The sequence below is a fragment of the Mustela erminea genome, chromosome 13 (genome assembly GCF_009829155.1).
Source record: "Mustela erminea isolate mMusErm1 chromosome 13, mMusErm1.Pri, whole genome shotgun sequence".
Classification (NCBI taxonomy): Eukaryota; Metazoa; Chordata; class Mammalia; order Carnivora; family Mustelidae; genus Mustela; species Mustela erminea.
In genome coordinates this window covers 86,552,684-86,567,414 of record NC_045626.1, presented here as the reverse complement: position 1 = coordinate 86,567,414, position 14,731 = coordinate 86,552,684, and the positions used below count along the sequence as shown (strand labels likewise).

Here is a 14,731-nt window from a genome sequence, read left to right as displayed (position 1 = left end):
AAAGGGATTTGGTGGTGATTTTTACTCCATTCCTGAGGCGCTAAGCCCTGGTCACCACCATCTGTGGTGACCTGGAGACCGAGACAGAGGGGGGATGGGGTCAGTTGAAGGACGGATGGGGTCAGTTTTGCAGGCAGGAGGGAAGGGCCCAGCCACAATGGGTCCAAAGGCGGGTAAGGGACTCAAGGGAGTGGGCATATCTATGTCTGTTTCATGCACAAATTCCAAAAGGTACAAGAGAGGAGACATTGAATCCTCTGTCTCTGCTGTCTCCAGCTCCCAAATTTCAACTTTCCACTGTTACCGCTTGTCATGTACCCTTCCAGGCGCTTGGCTACCTTCTGAATGGAGGTCCGTGTGGGGACGGGTCCTGGGTGCTGCGACCGGCCTCCAGAGCCTTCACGCAATGCTTAAGCTTCCAGACCAGCTCGCTCTGAGGTGAGAAGAGCCATACCCTCTGCCTTAAAGGAGAATTTCTTTGGACACAGGTCATGGGCACACGGTCTGTGCATGCTGAATGGGCTGGTTTTGACTGCACGTCCTGTCTGACGGTGGCCTTCTCCCGTCATGGTTTTTCCCCTACTTGTTTTTTTTTTTTTTTTTAAAGATTTTATTTATTTATTTGACAGAGATCACAAGTAGGCAGAGAGGCAGGTAGAGAGAGAGGAGGAAGCAGGCTCCCTGCTGAGCAGAGAGCCCGATGCAGGGCTCTATCCCAGGACATTGGGATCATGACCTGAGCCGAAGGCAGAGGCTTTAACCCACTGAGCCACCCAGGCGCCCCTACCTTACTTGTTTTATGGGTGAACCCCAGATGTGTTCTGACAAGCCAAGCTATTCTGACAAGCCAAGCTAAAAGACCCACATAATTGTGGGGTCAAATCCAGCTTGAGTGATGGCCTTGAGCAAATTCACAATCAGGTTTCTGGAAACTCCTCTCATAAATCCACTTGTAAACACATAGGGAATGTCATGTATTTTTTTTTTTTTTTTAAGAAAGCTCTACCTCCATTGTGGGTCTCAAACTCATGACCCTGAGATCAAAGAGTCCCATGCTCCAACAACTGAGCCAGCCAGGTGCCCCAAAAATGCCACTGATGTTTGACTCCCTTCCAGTTTTCCAAAAAAAAATGGAACTTCCTGGGGGAGCCTGGGTGGCTCAGTCGTTAAGCATCTGCCTTTTGCCTTTGGCTTGGGTCATGATCTCAGGGTCCTGGGATGGAGCCCCATATTAGGCTCCCTACTTAGTGGGGAGCCTGCTTCTCCCTCTCCAGCTCTCCTTGCTTGTGTTCCCTCTCTTGCTATCTCTGTCATAAATAAATAAAATCTTAAAAATAATTTTTTAATTAAAAGAATGGAACTTACTAATATTAATGCTTTTTTCAAAAAGGTTTATTTTTAACCTTTGATAATAAAACAAGACAATCACACAAATACACAGTTTAAAAAAATACAGTGACATCTTTATAACTACCCCCCCCAAGGTCCAGAAAGAACTTTGTCAGCCATCCACAGCCCCTCTGGGTGTCCTATCATGATGACCCCTTTCCGCCCCACAAAAAAATAGCCGCTGTCCTTTTACAGCAATGTCTTTTCTGTGTGTCTCTTTATAGTCTAACTCTCCAAATGTGTGTCTCTATTCATCACAGTTTAGTCCACCATTTAAAAAATTTTGATTTAAAAATGTTAAGTCTGTCAGAAATACAGAAATCCTAGAGTAATGCTTGAGATGGATGGAACTCCCCACCATTATTCCTCGGAAACATCTGGCAGGTTCTTTTATTTTTTATTTTATTTTATTTAGTTTATTAGAGAGACGGAGTGTGCAAGCATGAGCGGGGCGGGAGAGGGAGTGTGGGCACAGACGGAGACGGAGGGAGACTCTTAGCAGGTTCCCAGCCCAGCATGGAGCCCGATGCAGGGCTTGATCCCACGACCTTGAGATCATGACCTGAGCTTAGGTCAACAGTCGGATGCTTAAGTGACTGAGCAACCCAGATGCCCCCGCCATCTGCAGGTTCTTTAGTTAGAATCTGTGATTTTTTTCAGCGGTACCTGAAGAGCGTGTGACTCTTGATCTCGGGATCGGGGTTGTGAGTTCAAGCCTCACGCTGGATGGAAGTCTTAAGAACAAAAACAAACAACAGAAAAGCATCTTCGGTTCTTTCTCAGTGGACATTTCTACTTGCTTCCCAGAGTTCTTTCAGCAGCTTCTTTTTCTCTAGGGTTTCCTTTGCTCTTTTTTTCCTCTCTTGCTTTTTCCTCTCCGCCTCCTGTTTTTCCTTGTAAACAAGACTGTTTTCCCCATTGTAGAAAATATCCAGTTTCTCTTGGAGGATTTTCCGAGCGAGCTTTCTGTTCTGATCGACCGATCTTGTCTGATGGCACTGTAAGAAATGATATTTTGTAATGTCAAAAAGTTTGTTCTGGGCGGGACCTCAGAAATTGTGGAATTTGACCTAGTCGCTCCACAGATGGGGATGGGCCCAAGAGGCAAGTCTACTCCATCAAGAATCCCAGTGAGTCCATGGGCGCCTGGGTGGCTCAGTGGGTTAAAGCCTCTGCCTTCGGCTCAGGTCATGATCTCAGGGTCCTGGGATCGCGCCCCGCATCGGGCTCTCTGCTCAGCAGGGAGCCTGCTTCCTCCTCTCTCTCTGCCTGCCTCTTTGCCTACTTGTGATCTTTCTCTATCAAATAAATAAAATCTTTAAAAAAATTAAAAATAAAAAAATCTCAGTGAGTCCGTGACAGAAGGAAGACCATACGCCTTCCTTCCTGCCTCTTCCTAGCCTTCACCTTGTCCCAGCCGCTCAGCTGTATGTGACTTTCTTGGTGATGGTTTTATAATTAAGAGTGTTGCTTTGGGGCGCCTGGGTGGCTCAGTGGGTTAAGCCTCTGCCTTCCGCTCAGATCATGATCTCAGGGTCCTGGGATTGAGCCCCGCATCGGGCTCTTTGCTCAGCAGGGAGCCTGCTTCCTCCTCTCTCTCTCTGCCTGCCTCTCTGCGTACTTGTGATCTCTGTGAAATAAATAAAATCTTAAAAAAGAAAAAAAGAAAAAAAGTGTTGCTTTGGTTGGAAGCAGAGATAGCCTTCAGGTAACATAAAGTTCCCAGACAATTTTGAAAATATCAACTGATACATCTAGCGTGTGGCCCAGGTAATAAGCCCTCTGCGCCATTTATAAACGTACAATTCTGACTGAGGGAGGGAGACAGCATCTGTTATGAGTCAACCACACTGTTGATCATGTCATCCCTGAGTTATTGAGGGCGAGTGCCTTTTGGAGAAAAGTACTGAAAGCAAATCTGCAGGGAGTTTATAAGAGTTACACAAAAATCCCATCAGGTTTCAGAATTCTCTGGGTTGCTCATGAATGACGCTTTTTCTCAAGGAGGAAGACAAAAGTGGTTGAGGTTTTAACTGATAGGCTCCTGGCTCAAAAAACTTGGCAGTGAAGAACAGTTGTCACGAGCACAGACTTTGGGCTTGGTCTGGGCTGAAGCCCGCAGCTGTAGGATCTTGGGCAAGTGACTTAACCTCTCTGTGCCTGATTCCACAGCTGTACCTTGAGGAAGACAAGGCATGAGGGCTCAAGGAGGATGACGACTGTGTGCGGAGCTGTGCCAACCACGGCCTACCCCGTCTCTGGTATGTGGAAAGCCCACCTTGCTGTCTCTTCTCGGGGCTCTCTGGCGACTCAGAACAGACTAGCAGTTAGTTGTACTGAGAGGCAGTGGGGGCCACTACTAATCAGGAGACGGGAGAGAGCATTCCAGTATTCCTAGGGGTCTGGGGTGTGTTGAGAGCTGGGTATACTCTGATCAGAGATTTTTTTTTTTTAAGATTTTATTTACTTATTTGACAGAGATCACAAGTAGGCAGAGAGGCAGGCAGAGAGAGAGGGGGAAGCAGACTCCCTGCTGAGCAGAGTCTGATACGGGGCTCGATCCCAGGACACTGAGACCAGACCTGGGCAAAAGGCAGAGGCTTAACCCACTGAGCCACCCATTTGCCCCTCAGAGATTGGTTTTGAGGTAAGGAAGGATGGCGCCTCCGGGCAGCCATGCGTCGCGTTTTTATCCTGAGGGCTGGACCTGCTCTGCCTGGGTTACCGCACTCCGAGAAGGACAGGAGTCATGGACGTTGACCAAAGAGGGGACCAAAGCGGGGATATCTACCTTGACGACGATGCCGGAGGGGACGTGCCTCAGCACCACACAGTTGCTGGTTTTGTTGGTGGCCTGGCCCCCTGGGCCGTGCCCTTTCACGAACTGCTCCTCAAGGTCCCTCTCCTCCAGGGGAGGCAGAGCGGGGCGGTCCTTTTTGCCTGCCACCTGCACCACAGTGACTGCTGCTGTCGGCGCGAGCAGCGCCTGCTTCTCCCAAGGCCTGGGGCCCCCTGGCACTGGCCATATTCTGGCCAGGGCTGTGGCCCAGTGAACGCAAGCCAAGGGCCTCATGCAGAAGGCTCTGCCTGTTCGCTGCCGGAGCTGGAGGAACAAATACAGACAGCCTTTCAGGAAGATGCATCTGCTCCCAGGATTACCCTAAAGGTTCTAGGACAACATTTCATCAACCCGCTCAAGCGAGGACCACCCATCCATCCTGTGGGGTGTTTAGGAAGTTAGTGGAGATGGCAAGGCACAGCCTTCTGCAGCCTCGGGCCATCTCCCAGGGTCCTCGCTGTATGTGCCCTCCCAGCTCATAAATGTTTTCTTTTTTTTTTAAGATTTTATTATTTGACAGAAAGAGCACAAGCAGGGGGAGCAGCAGAGGGAGAGGGAGAAGCAGACTTCCTGCTGAGCAGGGAGCCTGACACAGGACTCGATCCCAAGATCCCAGCATCGAGACCTGAGCCGAAGGCAGACCCTTAACTGACCGAGCCACCCGGGCGCCCCTGATAAATTTTTTCAAACTGAAAATATCTTGGAAGCCCCAGAGGCACTGCCTTCTCGGAAGGAGAGGTCTTGAGCGTGACATTCAAAAGAACAGGGATGTAATTCGATAAAGAAACACTGAACAGCGTATCAAGCAAGAATTAGGATCCGAGTTCAGCGACGTTATTTAGGCATTTGAGAATCTTTGAAATCCAAATGTAAAGACGACCGTATGCACGTCTGTCTTCTAGCTGAGCTGACGCGGTCTGACACAGTAAATATCACTATCAATCAATGTCATGATTGTTGTTTTCTCATGTTTCCAGTTTCGTGGATTTGAATGGGAACATCTGTTCCCTCCGACGCACTGCCAGTAACGTGATCCAAGTGGTACTCATCCCTGGAACGTTTGGATTTTTCAACTGATTTTTATGAGGGTGCCTGCGTGGTTCGACATGCCACGCGACACGAGTGACGCGAGGTGGGAGAGAGCGAGCCTCTGTCTTCGTGGAGCTTAGAGTCTAGTCAGACAGAAGAGGCTAGAAGAGAAAGCAGGATTTAATCAGACTTAAACAGCGACTCCAGACGTAGCAGAAGGCTGGAATGTCTTCGCTGACTAGTGAATGGTGTAGAGAGTGATAGCTTCCGGGGCACGGTGCGTCCCATGGGCCTTTGCTTTCTTCCAGGGGAGGAAGGCAGAGCGCGCTGACAGGTGTGTTAGCTCCTTTCAAAGATGGGTCGCCTCCCCTTGCCAACAGGGACAAGTCACAGCGTGGGCCTGTCTTCTTACCGGGAAAATGGGTGAACAAGCCCTTTTCTGCCTGTCCTGCACAGGCTTAAGGATCAGAGGGGGGAAAAATAATCTGGAAAGAGCTTTTGTTGAATCCCTTTGAAGGCATAAGACTGATTTTTAGCAAAATTCCTGTCGCTCGGGTGGACCACAGAATGAGGAACGTGCCACTTGCTTCCTGCTCCTTGATCCAGGATGATGCAGGTGCTAAAAACAGATGGACTGTCCTTTCTAACAAATGCTCTCTTTGAGGTTCTAAATAGCTGCTTTTACCATGTGAAACCTTGTAAGTTCTAGCTGAGGGCCAGGGGACTCTAACCTAGGTAGGAAGTGGTGTATACCTGAGCCAGCGCCCTAAACCAAAAGTAGCTTAATCATGCACCAAAGAATTTCAGCAGGTTTGCGCTAGGCTCACACACACACACACACACACCCCCGCTGTCAGTTCTGGCTGCTTACGTCTCGGAGCCCATGCTGGTCTCTAACAAGGTTTGAGGATACTGACCGCAGACGCAGGCTAGTGGGCACTGCTGCCTTGTAAATATGTACATTTCTGTTATTTTATGGGTTATCTCTCCGAGTAATCAGTTCAGCTGGTCCTGAGAGGATCCTGGCCATCTTTAGAACGACAGTACCGTATTCTTAACCTCTCTCTCTATGGAAAGTAAGTATAATGAAATGTACTTTTCAAGCCTGATGCCAATACTAATTTTCAGTCCTGTGACAAGGACGTGATGGTCTAAACTTGTAACTTCTCTCCGAAAAGTATGGCATTCAGGATGCGTGTCCATCCTGGGGGTCGGGCAATTAATGTGGTGTCAGGAAGATGCTCGGCGGCGGCTGTGACGGGCTAGATTTTGAAACCGAGCATGCCAGGGAAAGGGGCACGTTAGAAAACTGGTTTTGTTTATTGTGTGAAGTCTTTCGGAAGTACGCTCAGGGAAAAGATAAATGATAAACACCAGCACTTTTCTGAAATCACTGCAACAAAGAATCCGCTCCCCTGTAAACGATTAAGTGAATGAGACCCGAGTCGATGTCCGAAATGTCCCTTCCCTTATTTCTGCTTTTCAATCCATACAACAAGATTTCTTTGTGTACCAGACAGCATCGAGTCCCTGGATCGGATTCATTATGGAACGCAAGCCGGGGGCCTCCCGTGGGGTTTCTCTTCCGCTAGTTAGTAAATCTGACCAGGCAGGACAGCACTGGAATAGAGTGCGGCCACAAAGAAAGGAAGTGAGTCTGAGACAGGCGAAACTCCCAGACAAAGGGCGGAGAGGAGAACGCTTTTATCAGCTGCTTTGTCCCTGGCCCGCTGTTTCAACTCTCTACCTTGCTGGCCTAGTTTGGGGCTGACACGCACCCTGGAAGGCCTCCCACCCAAATGGAGTTTAAGAAGGTCCCCGGTGTTCAGTTACTGGCTGCTTTGTTTAACAGCTAATTCCAACAGCCAATCGGGCGATTCGCAGTACTTTTTGTATCTCTGGGAGCTTTGGCTCTCCTCCAACGACTGCTAAAAATGACCAGCGCACCCATGGTTCCACTTCCCCAAAGCCCAGGGAACACAGACTGGGTTTCAGGTTTTGTGATACCCACAGAGCTAACTCAAAAGTCTTCGGGGGACAATAAAAGCAGCTCAAATCAGAGCTCATCGTGACATTAAAAAAAGAGCAACAGAAAAATGGTGGTAAGAGGTGTGGGTAAGGGGACGCTGGGAGTCACGACAGTGTGCCCCGTTTCCTGCCTGTTAAGCGTGTGCCTCGATTTGGTGCTGGCTCTGCACCCTCGCTTCCCCTCGGCCCTGCTTTTCCTCTGAGGACCCGTCTGTGCTCAACAGCCTGACTGCAGTTTGGCTTAAAACCTCTCATTGTCCCCCTTCCTTCCCATTGGGTCAAGTCAGAGATGACAGGGTGTTAGAATTTTCCAAAAGGGAATGCTGATTTGTTCAATCAGTATTTTCAACATCTGCTGTGTGCCAGGCCTGGGCCTCGGGGTGCCAAGGAGCCTGTGGCATAAAAATTAAAGATGACGCCAGGGGTGCCTGGGTGGCTCAGTGGATTAAGCCTCTGTCTTCCGCTCAGGTCATGATCTCAGGGTCCTGGGATCAAGTCCCGCATCAGGCTCTCTGCTCAGCGGGGCACCTGCTTCCCGCTCTCTCCCTGCCTCTCTGCCTACTTGTGATCTTTGTCAAATAAATAAAATCTTAAAGGAAAAAAAAAAAGATGCCCCCAAATATGATCCATGCCAATAGCTGGGTTGGAGAACAGGCTACAGAGCAGAGGTTCTCCAACCTCCAGGGCCCCTAAGTCACTTGGAGGGCTCGTGCCCCCTTTCTGGAGTTGGAGCCGGCCACTGCATGTTCCCTCCTCAGGCCCCCCGCCAGTCAGCCCACGCCTAGGAAGACGCCCGGCTGCAGGGATCCCTGCATGCTGAGGTCTGGAACGTGGCCCGTGACTGCGGCAGACAGGTGTTACAGTAGACCAGCAAGGTAAGGCTCCCTTCCCCAGCAGCTCTAACGCTCCCGAGATGGGGGAGGGGCTCGGTCATGGATCTCTGTGAGAGGGGAGGTTATCTCAATCTGTTTGCAGGAAGTCCTAGGATTTCAATCTCTGGACTCACCTTCTGGATGCCCCAAATTCACTGCTTAACTATTTTTTTTTTCTTTTTGAGAAAGAGAGAGAGCGAGCTTCTCTGAGCCACCGCTTGCATGGTTAGCTCAGCCTTGTAGAAACTTCATCAAATCCCACCAAGGGAACAGATGTGGAGGTGAACTGAAATGGGGCTGCTTTAGGAAGATGGGTGCGGAAGCTCTCACTGAACACATTTTCATGAGCAAACCCCCTGGGGGGCCCGTTCCAACGGGTCTGGGTGGGGCCGGAGACTCCGCATTCCTAACCGGCTCCCAGGTGAGGCTCTTGCCTCCAGGAGTGCCACAGCCAAAAGCTTTGAGCAAAAGGTGCTTGCCTCAATGGTGGCTCTTAGAACCACCGGACGACTGGATGGGAGCCCCTGAACAACGATGGCAAAGAGGGAGGAAAGTGGGAAGGAAATTAATGGGAACAGCAAACATTACAGGAAAGAATGATACCAATACTGACCTGAGCTAACAGAAGGTGAAATGGTCACAGGGGGATTGAGAAATGAGGTCATCTGAAAAAAGACACTGATAACGTTTCTGTTACATTAGTGTTCTAGAACAGTCCTGTCCGGTATGAACGTAATGTAGGCCATGTGTGAAATTCTAAATTTTCTAGCAGTCATCTTAAAAACAGTACGAAGAGGGGTGGCTAGCTGGTTGGTGGAGCACGTGACTCTTGGATCTTGGGTGCAGATCAAGCCCCATGTGGGGTGCAGGGAAAAATAAAATCTTTAGGGGTGCGGGGTGGCTCAGTCGGTTAAATGTCTGACTCTTGATCTCAGCTCTGGTCTTGATCTCAGGGTTGTGAGTTCAAGCCCAAGTTGGGCTCTACACTGGGTCTGGAAGGTATTTAACAAAATTTAAAAATCTCTGAAAAATAAAACAGTAAAAAGAACCAATGATGGGGTGCCTGGGTGGCTCAGTCAGCTAAGCATCTGCCCTCGGCTCAGGTCATGATCCCAGACTCCTGGGATCGAGTCTGGCAGCAGGTTCTCTGCTCAGTGGGGAGCCCGCTTCTCCCTCTCCCCCTGCTGCTCCCCCTGCTTATGTTCTCTGTCAAGTGAATAAATAAAATCTTTAACAATAAATCAATAAATCTTTAAAAATATTTATTTATAAACTTATAAATATATATTTACAAATAATAAAATATTCATTTTAATATATTAACCCAGTATATCCAAAATGTTACTTCAACATGCATTTTATGAAAAGTATTGCATTTTATTTCTTATATGAAGTCTTCAAAATGTGGGGTGTCTTCAATGCTGCCGTATCAGACCATGTAGCCCCAGAATCTTGTTCCTCATTCAGAGAGCAGCAAAAACAGCCCCACCTGGGAGCTCATGAGGAATGCAGACTCTCAGGCCTGACCCCAGACTGTCTACATGAGAGCCTGCCTTTTATGAGGGTCCCCAAGTGACTCGGAGATGCATCCCAAAGTCTGAGAAACCTTGTCCTAGAATGTAGGAACTACTAGCAAGTTCTTCAGCTGCCGGGACAGACCTTTCAAAAGGGTTGTTTCTTCTCTTTAAGGAGCTGAGGCCAGGGGCGCCTGGGTGGCTCAGTCGGTTAAGCATCTGCCTTCAGCTCAGGTCATGTCCCAGGGTCCTGGGATCGAGCCCCGCATCGGGCTCCTCCTTTCCTTCTCCCTTTGCCTGCCGCTCTGCTTACTTGTGTTCTCTCTCTGTTGAATAAATAAGTAAAATTAAAAAAAAAAAAACAAAAAAAACAGCAGCAGCTGGAGGCCAGAATTATGGAGTGATTACCTGCTTGGTCTCGGTCCTGTTTTCCCTCCCACAATAGGAGAGAAAGGGACAGGTCTCAAAACAATGACCTCCTCAATGGGGCAGGACCAAACCCTGAACTCAAGACAGGCATCATGATGTGCACTGGTGCAGCTTGAAAAAAGACAAAATGGCCAGCTGATGGCACCAGAAGCTAAGTGGGAGAAAGATTTTCTGAGAAATGCTTAAGCATGATCCATATTTTTTTATTCATTTATTTTAAAATAAACACTTTTTAAAAAAGATTTTTTTTTAAAATTTGAGAGTGAGTGAACACATGCAGGGGGAGCAGGCTCCCTGCCAAAGAAGAAGCCTGATATGGGACTCGATCCCAGGACCCTGAGATCCTGACTTGAGCCGAAGGCAGACGCATCACTGACCGAGCCACCCAGATGCCCCCAGAATCCATGTTTCATAGTATGTTTTGGAGCTTGCCCCCTGCAAATTGGGAGTTAAGACAAAGCAGCCGCTTCCCGGCTCCATGTAGCTCATCCTCCTGTTCTGGTTGGTCTGCAGTCCTCCTGGGGGCTCAAAGCACCCCTGAAAGGAACCCCCAGGGGCTACGGCTCAGGCCTGAAACTAACCAAGTGCCTTCCTGAGCATGGGGTTTTGCTCTGAAGATAAAGCACCTTTCACTCACAGGAAGTGCTGGCAGAGAATTATTTCTCCGATCAGACAAACATCATAGATTGAGCAGGAAATGCCACACTGGAGACTGCTCTGGGTCTGCTCTCAATTTAACAGGCTCCCTGCTGCAGAGTTCAAGAGACAACTAATGAAGTAGATAAAGAAAAAAAGCTTTCTATTCATACAACACTAACACCCCATTCAGCGTTGCTTTTTTTTTTTTTTAATCCAGAAAACTCTGAACCCACAGAGAATTACACCTGTCCTATTTGTGTGCATTGCTGTGACTTTCTTCTATTTACAGCATCTAACAGGAACTTTATAATTTTATCAACTACACTGTTAAAATAAAACAGAAACACATAAAAAAGCAGCAGTAATAACAATCTACGTGTCCTTAACTTCTCGAATGCCTCTATTGTCATGAATGATACCTTACTTTTGTTTAGGACCCAAATGCTTCATATTTGACACAAATGAAGAAAAGGGATTATCTCAGGAAGTCTTGGAAGAATGTTAGATATTCTATTTTGGGGGGGCCTGGGTTGCTCAGTGGGTTAAAGCCTCTGCCTTTGGTTCAGGTCATGATCTCAAGGTCCTGGGACCGAGAGCCCATTGGGCTCTCTGCTCAGCAGGGAGCCTGCTTCCCCCCCCCCCCCCCCCCCCCCGCCCTGCCTGCCTCTCTGCCTACTTGTGATCTCTGTCAAATAAAAAAAAAAAAACAAAAAGAAAACAACAAAAAACTCGATACCTAGATATTCTATTTTTTATACTAACCTTATCCTTCTAGCTTTACCTTTCATAGTATCTCTAGATCTGTCCTTACCCACCTTCTTAAAAGTGTTAGCTCATTTTCCTCAACTTTCTCTTCTGGAATTTTTTTTTTTTTTTGTCCCTGAAAGGCCACACTGCTCTGTAGTCACTGTCTTGGCTTCATGACGTATTCACTGTGCAACTCTGGCCACGTTTCCTCATCTGTAAAGTGGAGGTAATACCACCCAGGGTGAGAAGAAAAACGTACATGTCTCCACAAACATAAAGCCCTGAGGGGAACTCTGAATCGCTAAACTATAAAGCTGAAGAGCCTTTGACTAACACACCACATAAATTGTGGTCTCATCCCATAAACATAATCTGAAACTGATTATGTCATAGGCTTTTAAATATATATATACATATTATTTTAAAAATTTTATTCATTTATTTGACACAGAGATAAAGAGCACAAGTAGGCAGAGAGGCAGGCAGAGGGAGAGGGGGAAGCAGGCTCCCTGCTGAGCAGAGAGCCCGATGCGGGGCTGGATCCCAGGACCCTGGGACCACGAACTAAGCCAAAAGCGGAGGCTTAACCCACTGAGCCACCCAGACGCCCCAGGAAGGGTCCAATTTAAGAAGTACTTGAAAACCATGAAATTACCAAAGACGTGCTATTTGGTGAGGTCATAATTGTGGTCTATGAAATCAGGTCCCAAGGAGATAATTATGATGCCAAGAATACAGTTTGACTCTCCCAACAGGCTCACACGGAACAGTAAACCATGTCCAGGCAAGTCCTGTTTAAACATGGAGATCTTTAGAGTAAAGAATCTTTAAAGATCTTTATAGTAAGAAAAATCATGAAGGACAAGAAAGATGACAAAATTTATATTGTAATATACATCTGATGATTTCATGTTTAATGATTAAGCCATATATTTCAAGTTTTAGTTTTAGAGTTCCTGTTTTTTTTTTTTTCCTCCCTGATGTGGAGAACTGGTCCCCCAAATGAAAAACAGTTCACCAAATGTGGCAAGCCATTATCAGTCATTATCACTGCCCCGTGTGGTCTTATCCCCATCAGTGTGAACGATCTCCACTCAAAAGTCAGTTTGAAGCCTTCAAGGTGAAAGAGATCTGTGAGCAATTTAATTTATAATAAAGAAAACCATAGTAACCATACCATCATAAAGACCATAAAATAGTGGTGTCAGTTTGCATACAAGTAGTGCAAAATCCCCAGGATGGAAGGTAGGTTTAGATTAGATGAACAGCTATTGTACTTAATACATTTACTGGAATTTCTGAAGCCTCCTACTTGTTTTCTATATTCAGAAATAACGTCTATGGATTTTAAAAACTACCCTTTTAGCTGTTTATAAAGCTTTTTCTCTTTAGTCCAATGAGGCAAAGGCAATTTCCATTGAGTTTTTAAAAATTATGACCCTTCCAAAGAGCTTAACCTAAGAAATATGGTGTGAGCAACCTTACCAAAATACTTCACCACATCAGTTCATTAACAAGGTAACTTGGTTAGCCAGAATACCACTACTGAATACATTGGCTTATTAAGACATTAATAGATTAAAAAGTTACCTAAAACCACACAAGAACAAAAACCCAGAAACCTACATGCTCAAACCGAACAGAACCCATCTGATTTTGTACGCAAAAGTGAACATCTTCTGCCTCTTCCGTGGTTAGGAAATAATTGCTAGTACTCGATGTAGGGGATGTAGGGGTTAATATTCTTCTTGTGAGGAAACACAACTCTGTCTGCTTGACGATGTCTCTGTAATTCACACTTCTCAGTTCTTCCAAGTGTAAAAGATCTATGATGTCTCAAATAACAGTTTTGTGACCAAATGAAATTAGTAATAAAAGTTTTTTTTTTTTTTTTTTTGGTGGGCTTGAAACATGGTCAGTGAAATCAGAACCATATGTACTTAAAATCTGTTTGATGTTGGTTAGGTATGAGCATACTACTGACTGATGGGACTCACACGGTGGGGCGGGGTGTGGATTAAATTTAAGCTTGAAATCTTCCATACACAGATGGGGGTTTGGATATGGACTGAATTTTTACTGTTTGAGACGTAGTTGTTAGGAGGCTCAGAGGAGATGGAACGCCTCGCAGATCTGTCATTCCTGCCAATGTGGACCTGTCCACATGACAGGTCCAGTGAAATTCCTTTACTTTGAGCCCAGGACCCCTGGAGGGCAATCTAAGAGTTGGCTTTAAAGGTCAACTATTCTTGGGCGCCTGGGTGGCTCAGTGGGTTAAGGGTTAAGGGTCTGCCTTCCGCTCAGGTCATGATCCCAGAGTCCGGGGATCGGGCTCGGCATGGGGGCGGGGGGAGGATGTGTCTGCTCAGCGGGGAGTCTGCTTCTCCCTCTGTCCCTCCCTCCCATCCTCTTTCTCACTCTCTCTAAGAAATAAATCTTTAAAAAAAGAAAGAAAAAGGTCAACTAGTCTTAAGAATGTGCAGAGAACCAACAGAATGAGATGGCCTGGGGCTCCCAGGGAGGGACACGAATTCTCTGCGGTCCTTCCAAAGGTCCTGACGCCTACCCTGTGCCGGCCTAAAACCGCCCGCTGCGTGCTGAGAGCTCCATAAAGCTCTGCGGGAACAACGTAAACGAAGACCGTCCATTTCTTCTTGGGCCTCAGGGCAACTGTTTTCTCCAGGCCGCTGGGCTGTGCTCCGCACCCCCTCCCCCGCCCCATCCCAGTCCTTGCAGAACCCCAGGGCCGACCCCCAGCAGCCTAGGGTAAACCAGGTGCAGAGAAAACTTAGCGCGGCGTCTGGGCCTGCTGCACCCCACCGCCAGCGGGCCATCAGGTCTATGGGCTGCACCGCTCAGGGTCGCAAGCTGGGATAGTCAGGCGTCCCAGCTCCCAGTCCTCTCTCCATAGTCTTTGACATCCGTGGGCAACCGCAGGGGCGACCGGCTTCTCCACGGACGCTTACCTGGCCTCAGGCTTGGCCTCCCACCCGCAGCGTTCTAGAGCAACCGAACCAAAGCAGAAGGTGGATCGCAGGCGCACTCTTAGGTTTGCGCACGCGCAGTACTCTCGTCGCGGCTTCCCTCTCTTGCCCCAGGCTCATTCTTACCAACTGCGCATGCGATAAGCGGAGGCTTTTTTTCACGTGGCTTCTGTAGGTTCCTAGAGAACCAATCAGACCAGAGGATTTGACAGAAGCCCCGCCCCCTTCCAGTTCCCAGGCGTCTGACCTCCCTCCTTGGCG

At 47.7% G+C, this 14,731-nt stretch overlaps 1 protein-coding gene across 3 annotated transcripts; it reads right to left on the bottom strand.

The window, feature by feature from the left end:
- Positions 1–1,777: 1,777 nt before the first annotated feature.
- Positions 1,778–14,567, bottom strand: C13H12orf65 (chromosome 13 C12orf65 homolog). 3 transcript variants are annotated; one of them, XM_032310688.1, is made up of 4 exons: positions 14,453–14,567; positions 4,882–5,418; positions 4,181–4,492; positions 1,778–2,387 (listed from the first exon to the last, which is right to left on the bottom strand). In XM_032310688.1, exons 3-4 carry the CDS (start codon positions 4,460–4,462, stop codon positions 2,169–2,171), a joined length of 501 nt encoding a protein of 166 aa, XP_032166579.1. In that variant the 5' UTR covers positions 4,463–4,492; positions 4,882–5,418; positions 14,453–14,567; the 3' UTR covers positions 1,778–2,168. The 3 variants fall into 3 exon arrangements, with proteins under 3 accessions (XP_032166579.1, XP_032166578.1, XP_032166580.1); XM_032310687.1 differs by lacking the exon at positions 4,882–5,418; XM_032310689.1 differs by lacking the exons at positions 4,882–5,418; positions 14,453–14,567 and adding an exon at positions 8,771–9,047.
- Positions 14,568–14,731: the final 164 nt, after the last annotated feature.

Coding starts and splice junctions, on each gene's coding strand:
- C13H12orf65 (XM_032310688.1), bottom strand. CDS start 4,462: ATGAGGCCCTTGGCTTGCGTTCACTGGGCCACAGCCCTGGCCAGAATA. Junction 2,388..4,180: donor CCTCCGGCATCGTCGTCAAG/GTAGATATCCCC, acceptor CATTTCTTACAG/TGCCATCAGACAAGATCGGT.